The sequence below is a fragment of the Dasypus novemcinctus genome, chromosome 21, assembly GCF_030445035.2.
Source record: "Dasypus novemcinctus isolate mDasNov1 chromosome 21, mDasNov1.1.hap2, whole genome shotgun sequence".
In the NCBI taxonomy this organism is placed as follows: Eukaryota; Metazoa; Chordata; class Mammalia; order Cingulata; family Dasypodidae; genus Dasypus; species Dasypus novemcinctus.
Genome location: NC_080693.1, coordinates 61,734,345 through 61,757,321, shown reverse-complemented (window position 1 = coordinate 61,757,321; position 22,977 = coordinate 61,734,345). Strand labels below are relative to the sequence as shown.

The window sequence follows — 22,977 nt, the reverse complement described above, 5'->3', positions numbered from 1 at the left end:
CTAGGAGTGGAGCCTGAAGATATGACTGAATTGCTAAAATCTCATGATAAAACTTGAATGGATGAGGAGTTGCTTCTTAGCAATGAGCAAAGAAAGTGGTTTCTTGCAATGGAATCTACTCCTAGTGAATATGCTGTGAACATTGTTGAAATGATAACAAAGGATTTAGAATGCCACTAGTAAACTTACTGATTAAACAGGGGCAGGGTTTGAGAGGATTGACTCCGATTTTGAAAGTAATTCTACAGTGGGTAATATGCTATCAAACAGCATTGTAAGCTACAGAGAAATATTTTTTGAAAGGAAGAATCAATCAATCCAGCAAACTTCACTGTTATTTTATATTAAGAAATTGCCACAGCCACCCCATCCTTCAGCAACCACTACCCTGATCAGTCAGCAGCCATCAACACTGAAGCAAGACCCTCCACCAGCAAAAAGATTATGACTCACTGAAGACTCAGAAGATGACTGGCATTTTTTAGCCATAAAGTATTTTTAAATTCAGGTATGTACATTGTTTTCTCAGATGTAACTTTTATATGCACTAGGAAACCAAAAATTTTGTGCAACTTGCTTTATTACAACATTTGTTTTATTGCAGTGGTCTAGAATTGAACTTGCAATATCTCTGAGATATACCTGTACTATGATAGAATAGAGAAGGGATGTAAGGAACAGGAAGTACTAGAAAACTTGGTCCTATAAACAATAAGAAATCAAGTTCTCTGATTTTAAAAAAATACTTTTTAAAGATTTACTGTTTTGAAGCATAATAAAGTGTGTGAAGAATGAAATATAAGATAATATCAGAAGTGGACATGGCTCAACTGATAGGGCATCCATCTACCATATGAAGGGTCCAGGGTTCGATCCCCAGGGCCTCTTGACCTGTGTGGTAAGCTGGCCTATGCGCAGTGCTGCTGTGCGCAAGGAGTGCTGTGCCACGCAGGGGCGCCCCTGTGCAGGGGTGCCCCACGCGCAAGGAGTGTGCCCCGCAAGGAGAGCCACCCCTACATGAAAAAAGCACAGCCCACCCAGGAGTGGCACCGCATACACAGAGAGCTGACACAGCAAGATGACACAACAACAAAAAATAGACACGGTTTCCCAGTGCCGCTGGATAATGCAAACAGACGCAGAAGAATACACAGGAAATGGACAGAGAGAGCAGACAATGGGGGGGAAGGGGAGAGAAATTAATAGAAAATAAATCTTTAAAAAAAAAAGGTAATATCAAAGTCAGATAAAGATACCACAAGAAAAGATAATTACAGATTAACATCCCTTATGAACACAGATGCAAAAATCCTCAACAAAATACTAGGAAACCAAATCCAAGAGAACATTAAAAGGATTACATATCATGACAAGTAGGATTTATTCCAGGAATGCAAGAAAAACACATGATCATCTCAATTGATGCAGAAAAGGCATTTGAAAAAATCCATCATCTCTTTTTATTTTTTACCTTTTTTTAAAATTGAAGTTTATCTTTTATACATGAACATACATAAACTATAAATATATATAGCAAAAGTTGTAAACTTATGACACCCAGCACCCTTTTTTGATAAAAGCACTCAGAAAACAAGGACTAGAAGGGAACATGATAACGGGCATATATGAAAAAGCCACAGCTAACATTATACTTAAAGGTGAAAGATAAAATGCTTTTCTTCTAGATTGGTCACAAGACAAAGAGGCCCACTTTCACCACTGCTATTCAACATCGTACTGGAATTTATAGCCAGAACAATTAGCCTAGAAAAAGGAATAAAAGGCATCCAAATTGGAAAGGAAGAAGTAAAACTATCTCTATATACAGATGATGTGACCCCGAAAGTTCTGATACATGCCACAACATGGGTACAGAGTTTTTGTTTGGGGTGATCAAAAAGTTTTGGTAATAGATGATGGTAATGGTAATACAATATTGTAAATGTAATTAATGCCACTAAACTGTATACTTGATAATGGTTAAAATGGCAAATTTTATGTTATATATATGTTACTATGATAAAAATACATATTTTTAATAAAATTAACAGAACTATAAAGAGAAACGGACATATCTGCCTACGTAGATTTTAGTATCTTTTTATTGATGGATCAAGTCGACTAAATATTAATAAAGAGAGAAAATGTGGACACAAGTAATGAGCTTAATCATGTATGCATGATTCCACTCCTAAGTACACAACTGAAAGAAGTGAAAACATATACACAAATGTTCATAGCGGCATTATTCATAATAGCCCAAAATGGAAACAACCCAAATGTCCACCAACTCATAATGGATTAGCAAACAATGGTATATTCATACAATGGAATACTATTCATCCATAAAAATGAAGGGAGTTCTAATACATGCTATAATATGGATGAACCTAGAAAACAATATGCTAATTGAAATTGGCCAGTTACAAAGGGCTACCTACTGTATGATTCCATTTATATGAAATATCAGAATAGGCAAACCTACAGAAACAGAACTGTGATTGCCAGCGTCTGTGGGGAAAGGGAAATGGGGACTTCTAATGAGTATAAGGTATCTTATTGGGATAATGAAATATTCCAAAATTGACTCGTGATGGCTGTACAACTCTGTGACTACACTAAAAATCACTGGATTGTATACTTTAAATGGGGGAACTATATGGTATATGAATTATATCACAATGAAGCTGTTAAGAAGAGAATGGTAGGTAAAAAATCTAGACATGAAATTCACCAAATTAACAAAGGAGATTGTAAACAATAAATTGATTAAACAGAAATTCAAAGACCTCTAAGGACAAACTACTAGAATTTTAAAAAAGATAATTCATAAAGGTGGCTGGGGACTTCCAGGAAGATGGCAGACTAGAAAGACATGGGCTCTATTCTCCTATAGAAAAATAGCTAGAGGCAGGCTGAAACAGCCCGGAAAAAAATCTTCTAGAGTTTAGGGCAGTAGGCAAAGGCTAGACATCGCCCAGAGGAGGAGGGACAAAGGTGGGAAATCGTGACCACAGAACTGTGAGTTGAAACCAGCAGTTACTACTGCCAGCACCTTCTCCCACACTAAAGACACTTTAGAATTCTCTGGACTATGGATCTGTGGCTACAGACAAAGGGGTCTCCAGGGATCCACCACCCCAGAAAAGGGGAGAGAGAGACACACACAGCCTAAGGCTGACTCAGCTTTTGACTGACAAATTTTGTCTGCTGTGTCCCAGGAGACCTGCCAAACCAGGTGGGGATACATCATCGTTTGCCTTGGAAGCCCACAAGGGGCTAAAGATATATAACCCTCCCAATCTCCTTCTCTACTAACAAGGATTGATTTGTTGAGGACTCAGAGGGGAGTGGATATGTTTCCTTCCCAGGAAAAGCGAGGGGGCTGCCTGAGAAGGCTGAAGAACTGTTTCAGAGAAAATTTGAATTACAAGGCTCTTAGCCTCCAGGCAGAAGATCTATCAAATTGATCCAATCTGTGTTGCAACAAATACACTCTGACAAGGCATTGACCTAAAAGTTGCCAAAAAGTATAGTCTCCTGGCAGGCCAAGGAAGTGCATGTGAGAAAATAAAAACTAAGCAAGTGAGGCCTTATCCCACCTCTATAGCCTCCCTCCCAAAGGCCCGAGGAAGCAGATCTACAACCAATTACTGGGTTCAGAGCCCAGTTTGAGCAACTAGCAGGAACAATCCTAACAATCTAGGTTGAACCAAAAATCAAAGAGCAGTGGTAACACACAGCTCCTGTCACTAAATCCCTACAAGAAAGAAATTGGGCATCTGAGTAAACTACATCCTAAGCAGAAACCTTAATGTAAGCAAAAAAATCACAAGCCATATTAAAAAAAATATAAGACATGTCCCAAGAAAAGGAATATATCAAAGCCCCAGAAGAGATGCAGGATTTGAGAGAATTAGCAAAATGGACACATCCAAAATGAAATTAATGAGTTAAAGGACAATATGGCTAGAGATAAATGACATCAAGAAGACAATGAAAAATTAACAAAGAAAAAGAAGACACTGAGCAAGCGCAAAGAAGAATTTGAAATCCTGAACAGAAAAGTAACAGAGCTCATGAGAACGAAAGACACAGTAAGTGAGATCAAAAACATATTAGAGAGGAGCAGACTTGGCCCAGTCGTTAGGGCGTCCGTCTACCACATAGGAGGTCCATGGTTCAGGCCCCAGGCCTCCTTGACCTGTGTGGAGCTGGCCCATGCGCGGTGCTGATGCATGCAGGGAGTGCTCCCCGTGGGGAGGGCTGCCCAGTGCGAAAGAGGGTGCAGCCTGTCCAGGAATGGCACCGCATGCATGGAGGGCTGACACAACAAGATGACACAGCTAGAAGAAATACGAATTCCCGTGCCGCTGACAACAACGGAAGTGGACAAAGAAGAAGATGCAGCGAATAGATGCAGAGAGCAGACAACTGGGGTGGGGTGGGGGGTTGGGAGGAGAAATAAAAATAAAATAAATAAATCTTTAAAAAAAAACACACTAGAGGCACATATCAACAGACTCAAAATGATAGAAGAAAGAACAAGTGATATCAAAGACAGAACAACTGAAATTGAAGAGAGAAAAGAATGGAAAAAATTGAGCAGGGGTTCAGAGAGTTTAATGACAACACAAAACTCAAGAACATAAGTGTCATGGGAGTTCCAGAAGGAGAAGAGAAGGGAAAAGGAGCAGAAAGAGTTTCTGAGGAAATAATAGCTGCAAATTTCCCAACTCTCATAAAAGAAATGAACTTACATGTCCACGAAGCATCCATACCCCAATCAGAATAAATCCGAATAGACCTACTCCAAGACACATACTACTCAAAATGTCAAATGTCAAAGATAGAGAGAAAATTCTCCAAGCAGCAAGGGAGGAGCAAACTATCACATACAAGGGATAGCCAGTAAGACTTAGCACAGATTTATCATCAGAAACCATGCAGGTGAGAAGACAGTGGTATGATACAATTAGGATCCTGAAAGAGAAACACTGCCAGCTGAGAATTCTTTATCAGCAAAGTTGTCCTTCAAATATGAAGGTGAGTATAAAATATTCACAAACAGAAACTAGAAGAGTTTGCAAAAAGAATCTACCTTTGCAGGAAACATTAAAGGAAGCCTTAGAACCTTAAATAAAAAGACAGGAGAGGGGCTTGGAGGAGAGTATAGAAGAGAGAATAGAGAAAGGATAACTAAAAGAGTAAACAGACAAAAATATGATATGACATAAGAAAATCAAATAACAAAATGGTGGAAGTAAATAATGCATTTACAGTAATATCACTGAATATGAATGGAATAAACTCCCCAGTCAAAAGATACAGGCTGGGAAGTGGATTTGGCCCAGTGGATAGGGCATCTGCCTACCACATGGGAGGTCCAAGGTTCAAACTCAGGGCCTCCTGACCCGTGTGATGAGCTGGCCCATGTGCAGTGATGATGTGTGCAAGGAGTGCTGTGCCACACAGGGGTGTCCCCCACATAGGGGAGCCCTACGTGCAAAGAGTGCACCCCATAGGGAGAGCCGCCAAGCGCGAAAAAGTGGGATAGAGCAAAGGCAGTCTTGGGAAGGAAATTTATAGCCCTAGACACCTATAATAAAAAAGAAGGAGCCAAACTTAGATTTAACTGAACAACTAAAGAAACTAGAAAAAGAACAGCAAGCCAATCCCAAGGCAAGCAAAAGGAAAGAAACAATAAAGATTAGAGTGGAAATAAATGAAATTGAGAACATACACAAAAAAGAGAAAATCAACAAAACCAAAAGCTGGTTCTTTAAGATCAATAAGGGAAACGGACTTTGGCCCAGTGGTTAGGGCATCCGTCTACCATATGGGAGGTCCGCGGTTCAAACCCCGGGCCTCCTTGACCCGTGTGGAGCTGGCCATGTGCAGCGCTCATGCGCGCAAGGAGTGCAGTGCCACGCAAGGGTGTCCCCCGCGTGGGGGAGCCCCACGGAGTGCGCCCCATAAGGAGAGCCGCCCAGCATGAAAGGAAAGAGCAGCCTGCCCACGAATGGTGCCGCCCACACTTCCCGTGCCGCTGACGACAACAGAAGCGGACAAAGAAACGACGCAGCAAATAGACACCAAGAACAGACAACCAGGGGAGGGGGGGAAATTAAATAAATCTTTAAAAAAAAAAAAAAAAGATCAATAAAATGGACAATGCCCTAGCTAGATTAACAAAAAAAAAAAAAAAAAGAGAGAGAGACAGAGAAGATGCAAATAAATACAATCAGAAATGAAAGAGGGGATATTTGATTGACCTCACAGAAATAAAAAGGATCATAAGAGGATATTATGAGAAACTGTATGCCAACAAACTAGGCAACCTAGATGAAATGGACAAATTCCTAGAAATACACAAACGACCTACACTGATGCTACAAGAAATACAAAAACTTAACAAACCAATCACATTTAAAGAGATTGAATCTATCATCAAAAATCTCCTAGTAGGGAAGTGGAGGTGGCTCAGGCAATTGGGCTTCTGCCTACCACATGGGAGGTCCTGGGTTCGGTTCCCGGTACCTCCTGGAGAAGGCAAGCTGGCATGGCAGGCAGGCACAGCAAGCTGATGCAACAAAAGAGACACAAAGAGGAAAGACAATGAGAGACACAACAAACCAGGGGGCTGAGGTGACTCAGGTAACTGAGCACCTCTTCCATATGGGAGGTCTCAGGTTTGGTTCCCAATACCTCCTAAAGAGAAGATAAGCAGAAACAGAGTACACAGCAAATGGACACTGAGAGCTGAACGCGACCACAAACAATGTGGTGGTGGTGGGGGGAGTATAAATAAATAAAATAAATCTTAAAAAAAAAATTCCCAGCAAAGAAAAGTCCAGGGTCAGATGACTTCAGATGAATTCTACCAGGCATTTCAAAAAGAATTAACACCAACCCTATTTAACCTTTTCCAAAAAACTGAAGAGGGAAAATTACTCAACACATTTTATGAAGCCAATATCACCCTAATACCAAAGCCAAATAAAGATACCACAAGAAAAGAAAATTAAAGACCAATTTTACTAATGAACATAGATGCAAAAATTCTCAACAAAATACTGGCAAATCCAATCCAACAGCATATCAAAAGACTTATACATCATGACCAAGTGGGATATATTCCTGGAATGAGGAAAATCAATCAATGTAATACACCATGTAGCAGTTTGATATGGTTATGAATTTCAAAAATAGATATTGGATTATGTTTGTAATCTGGTCTGTACCTGGGCGTGATTAAGTTATGATTAGGGCTTTGATTGGGCCACGTCATTAGGGCATTGAGTCCCCACCCATCAGGGGTGGATAAAAGGCATGGCAAAGGACAGAGTTAGGGGTTTCTGATGTTGGAGTTTTGATGTTGAAGTGTGATGCTGAAGTCTTAAGCTGGAGCCCCAGGAAGTAAGCACTCAGAGGAAAGAGAAGCCCGGGAAAGAGAGGACCTGAGCCAGGAGAAGAACACAGAGGAATAAAGACAGCTCCTTAGACACAGCAGAAACCCCAGGGAGAGAGACAGAGCTGTTCACCTGACAGTCTACAGTTGACCCTGTGGAGAGAGGCAAGGTCTAGAAAGCCTCATAGTCTACATTTGACCTTGTGGAAAAATCAGAGGAGCTGAGCCCAGAGGAACTCAGGAAGCCTGAACCCTCAGAGACATCAGCAGCCATCTTGCTCCAACACGTGGAAATAGGCTTTGGTGAGGGAAGTAACTTATGCTTAATGGCCTGGTAACGGTAAGCTCCTACCCCAAATAAATACCCTTTATAAAAGCCAACAGGTTTCTGGTATTTTGCATCAGCACCCCTTTGGTTGTCTAATACACACTGCATTAACCAAATTGAAGGAAAAAAAACACATGATCATCTCAATCGATACAGAAAAGGCATTCAACAAAATCCAGCATTCTTTCTTGATAGAAACACTTCAGAAGATAGAAAAAGAGGGAAATTCCTCAATATGATAAAAGGCAGAAATGAAAAACCCACAGCCAATATCACACGCAATGGGGAAAGCTTTCCCTCTATGATCAGGAACAAGACAAGATGCCCACTGTCACCATTGTTACTCAATATTGTACTAGAAGTTCTGGCTAGGGCATCCAAATAGGAAAAGAGGAAGCAAAACTCTCACTTTTTGTGGATGACAAGATCCTGTACTTAGAAAATTCTGAAGTATCCATGACAAAGTTACTTGAGGTAATAAAGGAGTTCAGCAATGTGTCAGGACACAAGATCAACACACAAAAATCAGTAATGTTTTTGTACACTAGTACTGAACAATCTGAAGAGGAAATCAGGGCAAAAAGTCCATTTACAATAGCAACAAAAAGACTCATTTAACCAAAGCATAGACCTATATGCAGAAAACTACAAAATAATGCAAAAGGAAGTAAAAAAGATGTAAACAAATGGAAAGACATTCCATGTTTATGGTTTGGAAGAATAAATACCATGAAGATGTCAATTTTACCCAAACTTATTTATGGATTCAATGCAATACCAATCAAAACTCCAAAAGCCTACTTTACAGAATTAGAAAAGGCAATTAACAAATTCATTTGGAAGGGAAAGTGCAACTAAATAGCCAAAAGCATTCTAAAAAAGAAGAGCGACAAGGGAGGAATTTCTCTGCCTGACCTTGAAACATTACAAAGCTACAGTGGTCAAAACAGCATGGTACTGCCATAAAGACAGACCCATTTATCAGTGGAACAGAACTAAGAATCCAGAAATAAACCCTTACCTAAACAGTCAACTGGTGTTTTACAAACACCAAGTCCATGTTAACAGGACAAAACAGTCTTTTCAATAAATGGTGCTCAGAGAACTAGCTATCTATAACCAAAAGAATGAAAGAAGACCCCTATCTCACTCTCTATACAGGAATCAACTCAAAATGGATCAGAGATCCATATAAAAGTCAGGACCATAAAACTACTAGAACAAAATGTAGGGAGACATCTTAGAGAACTTGTGGTAGGTGGTGGTTTTTTGGACCTTATACCTAAAGCACAAGCAAGAAAAGAAAAAAATAGATAAATGGGACCTCTCAAGATTAAGCACTTTTGTACCTACAGGACTTTATCAAAAAGGTGAAAAGGCAGCTGACTCAAAGGGAGAAAATATTTGGAAATCACATATCTGATAAGGGTTTAATATCCAGGATATACAAAGGGATGTTACAACAACAATAAAAAGACAAATGACCCAATTGAAAAATAGGCAAAAACTTCAATAGATATTTGTCCAAAGAAGAAATACAAATGGCAAGAAAACACTTCTCTTGTGTTCTTGACTGAGCATCCGTTTATATAGCCCATCCAGGGGGCTGGGACTCAACACTGCACACCCTTATGATGTGGTTAAATCAAAGCCCTAATTTTGATTTAATAAAGTAAAAGTGAAACCTCTGAATTTAATACAATTAAAGGGGTATCAGAGGAATAGATCAGTTTACAAATATAATCAATATCTCTTTTTGGAATTCATAAATAATATTGAACTGCCACACTAATGATGGTAATACAATATTGTAAATGTAATTAACAGCACTTAATTATATATTTAAATATGGTTAAAAGGGAAATTTTAAGTTGTTTATACAGTATTAGAATACATTTTTTTAAAAATTCATGGAACTAAACAATGCAAACAGTGAACCCTAAGTTAAACCATGGACTATAATTAATAGCACAATTATGAAAATGTACTTTCACCAATTGTAACAAATATACCAGACCAAAGCAAGGTATTAATAACAGGGTAGGATGTGGAAATTCTGTATTTTATGCATGATTGTTCTGTAAATCTGTAACTTCTTTAATAAAATAAATAACCCTAATTTATCTGTACATACATTTTTATACTAGGTAATAAATTTGATACATACATACATACATACATACATATATATATATACTTTTTTTTTTTTTAAGGAAGAAAAGAAAAGCCACAGCCTGGAAGAAGTTATCGGTAAAGGATTAAAAAAAGATTAGCTTCTAGAATATACGCATTTTCACCAATCCTACAAGTCAATATGTAAGAGACAAGCAATCCAATAGAAAAACAGGCAGATGTTATAATATAAACAGACATTTCATGAAGAAGAAATCCATATAACTAATAAACAAATGGAACAATGCCAACTGCACTAATAATAAAGGAAATGCGACTTAAAACAAGACACCACTTCACACTGATCTGATTGACAAAATTCTTTTTTTTTTTTTTTTTTTTTTGACAAAATTCTTTAAGTCTGAGCACAGTCGTGTTGACATAATTGTGGAACAACATGATGGGAAGATGAACAGGTGCTTTGTCTGTGAAGTACACTTGGGGAACATCTAACAAAGGTAAAGATGCATACAGTACTCAGCACTGCCCTCTCCTAGTTATAATCCCTAAAGGAGCAGTGGTGATCAAAACTATTTTCATAACAACACTAAGACATCATTTGCATTTTTCACTCTCATTTTCTCACTAGTGTTCAGTGGTGTTTTCCAGAGGCTCATGATGTATGATATCACAACACACAGAAGGCAGAAGCAAATATAAGAATTCAGCTGTCTTCTATTCAGACATTGTCTTAGTTTGGTAAAAGCTTTTGGGAGCAATATACCAGAAATGGGTTGGCTTTTATAATGGGAATGTATTAGGTTAAAAGTTTATAGTTCTGAGATCATGAAAGTGTTCAAATCAAAAGTGTCATCAAGAGATGCTGTCTCACCAAGTTGCAGTGTGGGCAATCAGGCACATGGTGGTATCATCTAAATATGCTCTCTCTTGGAGCTCAGAGTGGTTGATGAGGCACATAAGTAGGGCAAAATGACAGTCTGCCAAAGGCTCCTTGTTCCTCTGGGTCTAGTCTCTTCAGCTTCAAGTTGCTCCATAGGCCTAGCCTCTTGGGGGCCTCTTTCCATGCCTCTCTGCTCTGCTGATAACTGTCACTGGCTCCAGGACGTCTCCTTCTATCTCTGGGCTGGGTCACACCTCACTGAAGCAATCCAATCAAAGGGTCCCATACCCAAAGGAGTGAATTAGCTTCAAGGATGTGATCTTCTCTGGGGTCCACAAAAAGCGTAAAACTGTCACAGACATTAAACAGATTTGCAAAAACATAAAAACAATTACCTATCTTGCTAATTTTAAAAAAAAGTTTTTTTAAAATAAAAACTTGTTCTTTACAACATGTAGTTGGTTTATTATCGTAATTTTAAAATGATTTCATAGCTATATATTTAAAACATTTCTCAGTTTTAATTTCCAATATGGTAAATATTGATAGCTATGACTCACATAAATAAAAGCTCTTTGGAGTCCTCAATAATTTTTATGAGTATTAAAAGTTTGAAATTCACTGCCCTAGAGAAATGCTCATATATGTACACCAGGAAACATGTTCAAGAATCTTCACTGTAACACTGTAATAGCAAAGAACTGGAATTGCCCTACATGTTCATCAGCAGGACAAACTGATAAACTACATATATACTTACAATAAGTATATAACAATTAAAAGGAATCAAGGGAAGTGGATGTGGCTCAGGGGGTAGGGCTTCCGCCTACCATATGGGAGGACCTGGATTCAATCCCTGGGGCCTCCTGGTGAAAACGAAAGAGAGAAAGCGTGCCTGTGCAAGCCAGTGCCCATGTGGTAAATCACGTGCCCACGTGGCGAGCCCAAGTCCCCGTGCTGTGAGCTAGTGCCCATGCAAGTGAGACACACAGCAAGATGATGGCTCAAAAGAGAGACGAAGGGGAGAGTCAATGTGAAGTGCAGTAGAAACCAGGAACTGAGGTGGCGCACTGACAGGGAACCTCTCTCCACATTAGAGGTCCCCAGGATCAAATCCCGGTGAATTATAGAGCAGAAAAAGCGAAAAAGAGAAGACAAAAAGAAACAGACACAGAAGATTACACAGCAAATGGACACAGGCAGCAAAAACAGCAGGGCAGGGGGAGGGGGAGGGGAAAGGGGAAAAATAAAATCTTTTAAAAAATAAAAAATAAAATAATAATAAAAGAAATCAACTAGAACTACCTGTATCAACATAATCAAATTTTAGAAACAATGTTGAATTTACAAAGCACTTGCTGAGGGGAGAGGATGTAGCCCAAGCAGTTGAACCTCCCATATGGGAGGTCCCAGGTTCAGTTCCTGATGCCTCCTAAGGACAACGAGCAGACAATGAGCAAAAAAATATTTTAAAACTGAATTGTACACTTAAAAAATGTGTGAATTATAAGGTTTGTGAACTATATGTCAATAAAATTATTTTTTTAAAAAAGTACTTGCTGAAGGATACATACTGTATGATATCATGCAAATAGTTTTAAAAAATACAAAACTATACTCTATATTTAGTGATCAATATACACAGCAAAAGTTAAAAAGCAACATAGCACTGACAAAAGCAAAAATTATTATAGAGATTACCTTGCGGGAGGGAGAAAAATGGCATAGGGAAAGCATACACAGGAGGCTTCAATTACATGGGAAATGTTTATTAATTAATTTTTTAAAAATAAATTCCTGATGCTGGCTTATTTATTTATTTATTTATTATTTTTTAAAAAATAAATTCCTGATGCTGGCTTATTTATTTATTTATTTATTTATTTATATTCCCCCCTTGCAACTTTTTTGCATGCTGTCTGCTTTCTTTGTCCATTTGGCTGTACGTTCTTCTGTGTCTGTATTTTATTTTCCCCTCCCCCGTACGGCTTGCTTGCTGTCTGCTCTCGGTGTTCATTCGCTGTCAGCTCTTCTGGGTTCTTGCTTGACTCCCTTCTCCTTGTTGCATCACTTCTGCTGAGTTAGCGCTCCGCGGCGCCTGCAGGCAAGCCTGTCTTCACAAGGAGGCCCTGGGACAGGGACTGAGGGCCTCCCATATGGTAGATGGGAGCTCATCTGATTCAGCCACAGCTGCTTCCTGGAAATGTTTATTTCTAGTAGGTAGTAGAGGCTGGGTGTTCATTATATTATTCCTTTTACCATTTTCATATGACTGGAATACCTTGCAACTAAAAGGAAAGAAGCTACATAGATAAAGTAGGTATTAAAAAGGGAGATACCACAGGACCAGATGAAGGATTCCAAGTTAAGGGTGACTTAGTTTTGACTTAGATTTCAAGCCTAGAAAACTGGAAGAATATTGGTGTATTAGCTCATATCAAGGACCTCAGGATGAGGAAATAGTATGTGAAAAGGTGAAGTATTAGGATTTAGAAATACTGAGTTTAAGAAGTAAAGGGAGGGAAGCGGACTTGGCCCAGTGGTTAGGGCATCCGTCTACCACATGGGAGGTCCATGGTTCAAACCCTGGGCCTCCTTGACCCGTGTGGAGCTGGCCCATGCGCAGTGCTGATGTGCGCAAGGAGTGCCCTGCCACGCAGGGGTGTCCCCCGCGTAGGGGAGCCCCATGTGCAAGGAGTGCGCCCCATAAGGAGAGCCGCCCAGCGCGAAAGAAAGTGCAGCCTGCCTAAGAATGGCACTGCCTACACAGAGAGCTGACACAACAAGATGACTCAACAAAAAGAAACAGAGATTCCAGTGCTGCTGATACCAACAGAAGCAGGCAAAGAAGACGACGCAGCAAATAGACACAGAGAACAGACAACTGGGGCGGCGGGGGGCGGGGACCAGGGGGAAAGGGAGATAAATAAATAATCAAATCTTTAAATAAATAAAAAAAAAAAGAAGTAAAGAGAATTACCAGATGATGACAATAATCTCAGAGAGTTGGAAATACAGGGAAGGAATTTTAGAGGTCAGGGCCTGAGATACAGGTTTGGGAGTCAATGAATAAAGATGGAAGACTTGAGAAGAGATAAAATCACCAACAAGGTGATAAAAGAAAGATGTGGGTGTAGAGGAGCTTACCCAAAGAGCAGAGAAAAGAGAGCTTAGAAAACACAAACACCTAGGGCAGGAAAGATAAAAGGCTAGTGGAAAATAATAAGTCCTCAGAAAGGTAAGGAGAGGAATCAGAGTCAGGGTGAACATCTGAAAAAGAGATGGTATAAAACAGTTCAAAGAGAATGAGGAATAAGACCACATCACTGGATAATATTTGTGCAATTTCTGCTCAGACCCAAAACTTCCTAAAAGTTTACTGATTCCAGGAAGCCTATACTGATTAATTCAACCTCTTTCTGACCAATCTTCTTTCATTTATCCATTCATTCTAACAAATATTAAGTACTTCATATGTGCTAGGGACTAAGGATACAACAATTTACAAAACAGAGAATGCCCCTGTTTCCATGTTGCTAAGAGCAAAGTGAAGAAGAGATATTTTAATCAACTACTCACACTGATAAATGTAAAATCAGAACTATAATGAGTGCTATGAAAGAGAGGTACATGGGGTTTTGAGAATGCATAAAAAGGATCAATATACAAAAGGACGTGACTTAGTTGGGGAACACTGATTATTAATTCCCCTCTCCTTATATGTTGCCTTCCTGATCAGACTTTAAGTGCCATAGGGCATAATTTCTGACTCTTAGATTGTACATTTCTTCTTTTTTGATTTGAGAAATCATAGGTTTACAGAAAGATAATGTGGAAAATACACATATACCTGTCCCCATTTTCAATATTTTGCATTAGTGTTGTACCTTTGTACAACTGATGAGATTTTCTATTGAAATCTCTTCTCCAAGTATCCAGTATAATGTTCCAAGATAATGGATATTCAGTATTCACTTACTTATTAATATATACCATATATCTATGGCTGGATGCCTCAGATTTTGTAATAAATATGCCCTTTTGTATGGAAGAGTTGAGATCATTTCTTTTTATGTGAAATGTTAAGGTGCCAAAAGATAAGGTGAAAGCCTTGAATACGTTAGTTTAGTGTCCTCTACCTACATCCCAAGCAATTATCTTGAGATGCTTAGGATTATTTTACAAAGAGGGTGCTAGCAAAAGTGTGAAGGATTGGTGCAAAACATTCTCACCTCTAAAGGCAACTCAAGGTGTACATTCTACCAGTAGTAAGCCACATTGTAATGTTATTTTTGCAAATAAAAAACAAAAGATTCATCATAAGGCAAGTGGCCACAACCAGAAAAACAGAGTTCAGCAGTAATCAAGAAGTAGCCCCAGAACTACTTACATCACGAAACTGAACCTTTCCAAGTTCTCCTAATTCACTGACACAACAATAAGCGGCTTCGGACTGTAGAAAAAGCTGAGCCAGTGTCATCTCTTCACTCCGGAAAAGTTCCCCCATGGTGGTAGGTGGTAGGTAATTAACTGAGTACCTGGATTTCTCTCCAACCTGAGGCAAAAAGGGAAAATTACATGACTCTGGGAATTACCAAGGGGGCTAAGGAAAAAAAAACACCCCAGCAAGGTTCTTTCATTTTAGATTTTGATTTCTTCCACCCCATACTGACAGGTCCTTTTTTTTTTTTTTTTTTTTTGCTGACAGGTCTTTAACAACTGTTTTGACATCCTGCTTAGAAAGACGGAAGGGAGCAATTGCAAAAGCAGATAATGAATCCTGTCCCACAGAGAATCAGATGAAAAGTCACTTCCTTTACAATCAACATCAGAATCAAATGACAATGTTTTGGGACAACTCAATCATGAGACTGTATCCAGATTAAAGATAGGAACTGGGAAACCCAAAAGAGCTCTTTAAATACCCTGGATAATATTTATGAGGCATTGACATTCAGGAAACAAACGGAAGAGACCTTAATTACCCTCTCACAAAGGATATCGTCATAGTTTTCTATCCTCTCCAGAGAATGCCCATCCCTAACAGCCAAAGTTCAGGCACTTCCCTAAAACTATTAAAGATGTTAATCTTCCAAACTCCTCAGAACACACCATTTCCTCCCAAATGGTACTTACATACCATTATTTTAAACAAAGGACAACTTGCATATTAAAGCTCAATTTCAAATGAAGCATAAAAAGAATACATCGATAATGACAAAGCAGTTTTATCACATCACAGAGAACAAGCTTTCCACCCCTGCAGCTTTGTGTCTTTCCCCCACCTTCAAGATTAATTAAATTCTTCCATCTGTCAAATCTTCTCATGCACTAGCCAATAATGGTTTCGTTTTAGGGCTGTCGTACTGAAGCCGGGCAGGAAAGACAACCGGCGCTATCAGTGGTCCTGAAACTGCAATTATTTATACTCAATTAGCTAAGGTACAAACTGCAGTATCTGAACTCCGTATAATGTACAACAGGTATTTTTAGTGCCATGAGAGCATCCACATTCATTGTTGATAAGGTGAGACTGGCATCAAAAGAAGATTTAATCTTCTGGAAGGTTGGGAGATAATTTGAGAAATCTGAATGACAAAACCTTTGTGTATCCGATATTGAAGGCCGCAAAACAACACGCTTAGATATGAAGAACGACCTCTCAAGAGATTATCTAGCTTTACGTTAAAATTGTCTATACCTGGATAATCCAAAACAGTAGTTAGCCGCCTCATCGCCCCTTCGACAAGGACAGATTCCATAACCTCTAAAAACATAAAATGCCTGATCAGCCTAGGTCAGGGGCTGGCAATAATGACAGCCTCCAATGAGTGGCCCCCCTTCCTCCCGTTCTTTAATGATTACAAGTCTCCTTAAAGCATCTCTATTTCGATAGGTCCAATAAGAAAACTAGATCAAAATGGTTCTGGGGCCACAAAACAAAATACGAAGAAACAGCAATTCTGCAAAATATGAGTCCAAAAACAGAGGCCCTGCCTCGAGGAATCTTACGTCTGCCATTCAATCCTCGCCTCCTAACATGGTATTCAGCTGCTTCTTTTCTCCGAGTCCAGATACACCTCCTGGGGTGGGAAATAAAATGGGAGAAATCCCCAAATTGGAGAGCCTTAAGATGTCCCCCAAATTCTTCTGTCTACCCAATAACCTTCAGTTCTTTCTTCTACCCCTTAAATGATGGAACGGATTCAGGTCCTCCAAAGAGAAGTAAACCTCGAATGCCTCTGCCTACAGGAGGGGTGCCCCAAAGGGGGTAAAAACCCTCATTTCCTTCCGGAGACCTAAGATCTCTGTTAATTCCTTTGACAATCAAGGGGGTTATTAGAAGGATTTCCTGCGCCCCTCGGAGGCCAGTCCCTGCCGCGCTGTACCTGCAGCCCACGGTTAAGCTCCGGCCGCGGACCCGGACGCCGCCACACCAGCTGAGGCAGAACAAGCCCCCAGCCTCGCGGCTCTGCGAAGCACCGCCTTACGTGCTTGCGTCCCCAAACCCCGTCCCTGCGCCGCCGCCGCCGCCTCCACCCCCACGATGACCTCATCGCAGTCGGCCAATCGGGTACGGCCTCGCCCGGGTTGCCGCAGTGCGGAGTCGCAGGGGCGCCGGCGGACAGTAGTGCTGACGCCATCTTGTTCCCGCTTCTGTGGCTCGCAGTCGGGAAGGGCCTGTGGGAGGGGCTGGGGGTGCAGGTGGTCGGGACCTTTTGTTCCTGGGCCTTTCAGAATCTCTTTCTGTAACACTTTATCCTCTAGTTATGTCCAGAGAATTAAGTCACAACTGTCTCCTCGGAAGTAGCATGAAGGAAAGGAAGAAATCATTGTAAAAATGATCTGGGAGCGCCCGTGAGCGCGCGCGCGCACACACACACACACCAAACACAATTTTTTTTTTTAATTTTACGGATGGGAACATTTGAGCTTCAGAGAGGGAGTGACTTGCTTACGGTGATATAGCTAGTCGTAAACAGGCCCTTAAATAGGATCTCTTTCACTTAAGTATGAAAACTCTTCTCTAAAAAGTACTTGATTCATTACCGTAGCAACAACGCAGAGTCTGTTTTTCCCGGATAAATAGTGGGGATAACCTCTTAAAATCATGTTGTGAAAGTAAATTTTCACCTTGCTTGGTGGACTCCTTTGGACACATTTGACTAATTAGACACTTTTATTCCTCAAGTTAAAAAACAAAACTTTAAGAAATGCAAGTGTAATGCTCATTATTCTTAAAAACCCCATCCTCAAGTATTGTTGATTCCCTTTTCTTCCCCTTCTTTTAAGGAAGCAGTAGGGATCCCAGGTTGTTGTAATAACCAGAACTGTATCTGGAAAAACTCGGAAAACTGGTTACTCAGTCTGTGGGTGGTAGAAGCCTATTTAGATTCAAGTGTAATAGATATTTCAGTTTAAAACTTGATGCTAATTTTGTCACCCTGGCAGAAACATCATCAATCCTGTGTTAACAGCCTAAACTAAATAATGAAGGACAAGAATGGATGTTTTACTTAATGTTTCTACCTCACATGATGACTGAAGATACAACATGACTTTAAGATTTTCTTGAGAAGCTCCTTGGAAAGACCCTGGGATCTTAAATGCTGCCCAGCTGTCTCATCTTTCTCAACAAGGCAGATAGGGATCCACATTTGAAAGCCTGCCAAGTTTTAGAGAACTATTACACAATGATCGTCACTTCCTTCCTCTGAGACTGAAAAAATATTTAACCTCAGAATCAGCTGCTTGCTAACCACACATTTTTCATACTCCTCCTAAGATAACCTTTCCTCTGTTCTCACCTATTTGCCTTGAACTCTCTTTCCTTGGCTTCCTTGAAAGTGAAGCTGGTTAGTAAGATAGGGAATCAATAGATGGATCTGGAATCTGGCATGAAGTCCACGCAGACATCAATAACCCCCAAGATGGCGGCTGGAAGACCCTCCCCAAGATTCTGCCCTTCAGACCAAAGACTTCCTCTGGAAGCCAGGAGAAGCCCCTGAAATTCCTCAAAAGCTTTATCATTGGACCCTCCCAGGGGATTGATGAGTGGGGTAATCAATCAAAACAGCAAACTGTTGAAACTCCTCCCCTGCCATTAGCGAAGGGGTAGAACAATTAATGGTTCAAAAAGCAGGTGCAAGGCCTGAATTCGCATGCTTTCTCTCACTTTTGGACCCCTGTGCCTGCCTTCTGCGCCCTGCTCTTGCCATTTTTCCTCTGCCATGATGGCCACGCAAGTAAACCTGGGCATTTATAACCTATAATGGGGAATTGTAGTCTGTAAATCAGCCCCTTCCTCTCTACCTGGGACCTATACTCTGTTATCTTCTCCCATTTCTCGTCCCTCCCTGCCTGAATAAATTACTGGCCTAATTCACCCAATGCTCTCTTGAAATTCATTTCTGCAGCATAGTCAAGAACCTAGACAAAATCTGGTAAGAAAGTATATGCTCTCAGAGCCCCTTTTCTGTGTCCTTCCATCCCCTGCCATCAACCCTTCCCTAGTGTAACATTTCTTTTCATGTTCTCTTCTTTGCCAGTCTTGTCTGTGCCAGGCTTAAATGTCTACGTGTAGGTATCTTGACTATTTTTCCATCTATCTCCCTTCTGCAAGGTTCCAGGATGGAATTTCAGCAGTCTGCTGGATATTATCTTCCAGGCAAGAAATGCTTGCTGATTTTGTGTGATCTATTCACTGTTTAAAAAGATAATTAAAAAATTAAATTAAATTAAAAAAATAAGATTAAAAAAAGCAAAAGTAAAAGTTAAAAAAAAAAAAAAGAAATGCTTGCTGAGGAGCTACTATGTACCAGACGGGATGCTACGTGCTGGGCATAGGAAAATGAAACAGACACACTTCCTCTCCTAGAGGAGCTCACAGTTCAGTAAGAAATAGCATTCCAACAGTCATGAGAGAGAGAGGAGTACAATGATTACTACTTACTATGTTCCAGGCACTTTCTAAGTGCATTATGTATATAAACTCATTTAATCCTCAGTACACTTCTAGGAGACAGGTAATATTATCCCTATTTAACAGATGATGAAATGGAGGCACAATAATTGGTCTAAGGTCACTCAGTTGATAAATAACAGAGCTGGATTCAAACCCAGCCAGTTTAGCCCCAATTCCTGCCTCTCTGAAGAGTGCTATCTCTGAATCCCGCCTGAATTCAAAGCTTAACTTGCTATTTAATAGCTATAACCTTGGGAATCTCTATGCCTCAGTTTTCCTCATCTGTAAAAAGGGGTTAATAATAGTACTTACCCATATAGTTATTGTGAGGAATAAAAGGGACTTGTCATATGCCTGGCACTCAGTAAGCATTCAAAAACTATTATCTGGGAAGTGGATTTGGCCCAATGGATAGGGTGTCCGCCTACCACATGGGAGGTCTGCGGTTCAAACCCAGGGCCTCCTGACCCGTGTGATGAACTGGTCCACACGCAGTGCTGATGCATGCAAGGAGTGCCGTGCCATGCAGGGGTGTCCCCCGCATAGGGGATCCCATGCACAAGGAGTGTGTCCCATAAGGAGAGCCGCCCAGTGCCTGACCAGGAATGGCGCCCCACACACAGAGAGCTGATGCAACAAAACGAGACACAGATTCTGGGTGCTGCTGACAAGAACACAAGCAGACACAGAAGAACACACAGAGAATGGACACAGAGAGCAGACAACGGGGCGGGGGGCGGGGTGAAGGAGGGAGAAATAAAGCAAAAACAAAAACTATTAACTGACACCATCATCATCATCATTGTTGTTGTTGTTGAGATACAAAATACTATATAATAGCCCTGAGGGTGTCACAAAAGTTTCCATCAGGAGGTGACATTTGAGCAGTGTTTTGAAGGTTTAGAGCTTTTATCAGATGAAAATTGTCCCTTCTCCTGAGATTTTTAATCCCACTAATGATGTCACTGTTTTCCCTCTTACCATGGTACCAAACCTAAACCATCTTTAATTCCATTCTTTTCCTTTCCTTTCTTTCCACATCTAATCAGCTGCCCTGTCTTGTTAATTGTGTATCCTGCATTATTTCTTGCCTCTACCCCATCCTTTTTATTTTCATTGCTGCTGACATAACATAGGTCCATTTTCCATCTCTCTCAGATAACTAAAGGAATAGTCTATTAGGAGGCAGCATGGTGTGGTGTAGTAGACCACAAGCTTTTGTACCAGCCTGAACGACCTTGAATCCTAATTCCTTCATCTGGTCTACCTGATATCAAATGTAAAAGGAATAGATATCAGTTCTAACACCACTGAATTGTATAGTTGAAAGTGGTTAAAATGGAAAATTTTATGTTGTATATATATTACCAGAATAAAAAAAAATTAAACCCATACAACTGTGTAAAACAAAGAGTGAAACTTAATGTAAACCATGGACTTAGTTAATACTATAATTATAATAATATTCATTAAGAAAAAGTTAGTTCACTTCCATGAGCTTCACTTTCCTCACTAGAACTCTCTTGGGACTTTTTATCACTTTCATGGTATGCAGTTCTTTCAATCTGACTTTTTTTTTCTATTGCTGTGGCAGTTTGATATTATTTATGAATTCCGAAAAGATATTGATTATATTAGAAAACTAGTCTGTTCCTCTGAGCATAACACCTTTTGACTGGTTGAAATTCAAAGACTTTACATTTACTGGATTAAATTAAGATTAGGGCTTTGATTCAACTACTTCATTAGGGTATGCAGGGTTGAGTCCCTGCCCCCTTGGTGGGCTACATAAATGGACATTCAGTCAAGAACACAGAAGTTAATACACAAAGAAGATACACAGAGGAAGAAAGACAGCTCCGTAGACACAGCAGAGGCCCAGAGCAATGAGATGAGCCATCCACCTGACAGTTTACAGCTAACCTTGTGAAGAGAACAGAGCAGCTGAGCCCAGAAAGAAAGGCGACCCAGGAAGAGAGATGAGCCCTCTGCCAGCATATAGCTGAGATCGGAAGAAGCTGAATCCATGGAGCTTTAAGAGGGAAGAAGAAGGCTGAACTGTCACAGAGATTGGCAGCCATCTTGCTTCAACATATGGCAGCAGAGTTTAGTAGGGAAGTAACCTTGTTGGACTTTTTAGGGCCTTGTAACTGTAAGCTTTTTTTAAAAGATGTATTTATTTATTTATTTCTCCCCCCCTCCCTCCATTGTCTGCTCTCTGTGTCCATTTGCTGTGTGTTCTTCTGTGTCTGCTTGTACTCTCATTAGGCAGCTTCAGGAACTGATCCTGGGACCTTCCAGAGAGGAAGAGAGGCAATCATTCTCTTGCACCACCTCAGCTCCCTGATCTGCTGAGTCTCTTATTCTCTCTCCTCCCTGTCTCTTTTAGTTGCATCATCTTGCTGTGCCAGCTGTCTATGTGGGCCAGCACTCCTGCATGGGGCAGCACTCCCGTGTAGAGCAGTACTCCATGCAGGCCAGCACTCCACGTGGGCCAGCTCGCCACATGGGCCACCGTGCTTTCACCAGGAGGCCCTGGGCATTGAACCCTGGACCTCCCATATTGTAGACGGGAGCCCAATTGCTTGAGCCACATCCACTTCTCAAGAATACTTTTATAAATAGCTTTCATACTCCACTCAGCTAACATGGAGTTGAAGAAGGTCAAACACCACAACATGGAGCCTAGAGTGTCTACAACTAGAAGCGGGAAGAGTGCATCCAGTACCCATGTGCAATCTAAGCCCTCACTTGACATAGGTGTGCAATGGACACACCAATCCAATGTCCACAGAGAAAATGTGGAATGGGTGTGGGAACGGTAGCCATGGGGGCTGCTGGGTGTGGGGAACGGGAGGAAGAGATGAGATGTGGAGGCGTTTTCGGGACGTGGAGTTGTCCTGGATAGTGCTTCACGGACAATTACGGGACATTGTAGATCCCCCCAGGGCCCACTGGATGGAACGTGAGAGAGTCTGGGCTATGATGTGGACCATTGACTATGGGGTGCAGTGATGCTCAGAGATGAACTTACCAGGTGCAATGGATGTATCACGATAATGGGAGAGAGTGTTGCTGTGGGGGCGGTGGGGTTGAATGGGACCTCATATATTTTTTTTAATGTAATTTAAAAAAATAATAAATAAATATTAAAAAAAAAAAAGAATGCAAGCGGACACAAGAACACACAGCAAATGGACACAGAGAGCAGACACGGGGGGGCGGATGGGGAGCAAAATAAATAAAATAAATCTTTGAAA

General features: G+C 40.5%; 1 protein-coding gene across 21 annotated transcripts in view; it reads right to left on the bottom strand.

Moving 5' to 3' along the window:
- Nucleotides 1–17,407, bottom strand: part of ATP6V0A1 (ATPase H+ transporting V0 subunit a1) — a 76,174-nt gene extending 58,767 nt beyond the window's left edge. For 10 of the 21 annotated variants that reach the window (XR_011646892.1, XR_011646890.1, XR_011646894.1 and 7 more), the window contains exons 1-3: nucleotides 17,142–17,250; nucleotides 16,765–16,835; nucleotides 15,143–15,307 (exon numbers count right to left, since the gene is read on the bottom strand). Coding sequence is in view for 14 of the 21 variants with exons in the window: in XM_058284277.2 (XP_058140260.1) it covers nucleotides 15,143–15,307; nucleotides 16,765–16,773 (174 nt within the window). In the remaining 7 variants the exon portion in view is untranslated. Of the gene's footprint in view, nucleotides 1–15,142; nucleotides 15,308–16,764; nucleotides 16,836–17,141 lie in introns of all 21 variants that reach the window. The other 11 variants (XR_011646891.1, XM_058284280.1, XM_004472455.5 and 8 more) reach the window with 5 other exon arrangements.
- Between the last annotated feature and the right edge of the window lie 5,570 nt (nucleotides 17,408–22,977).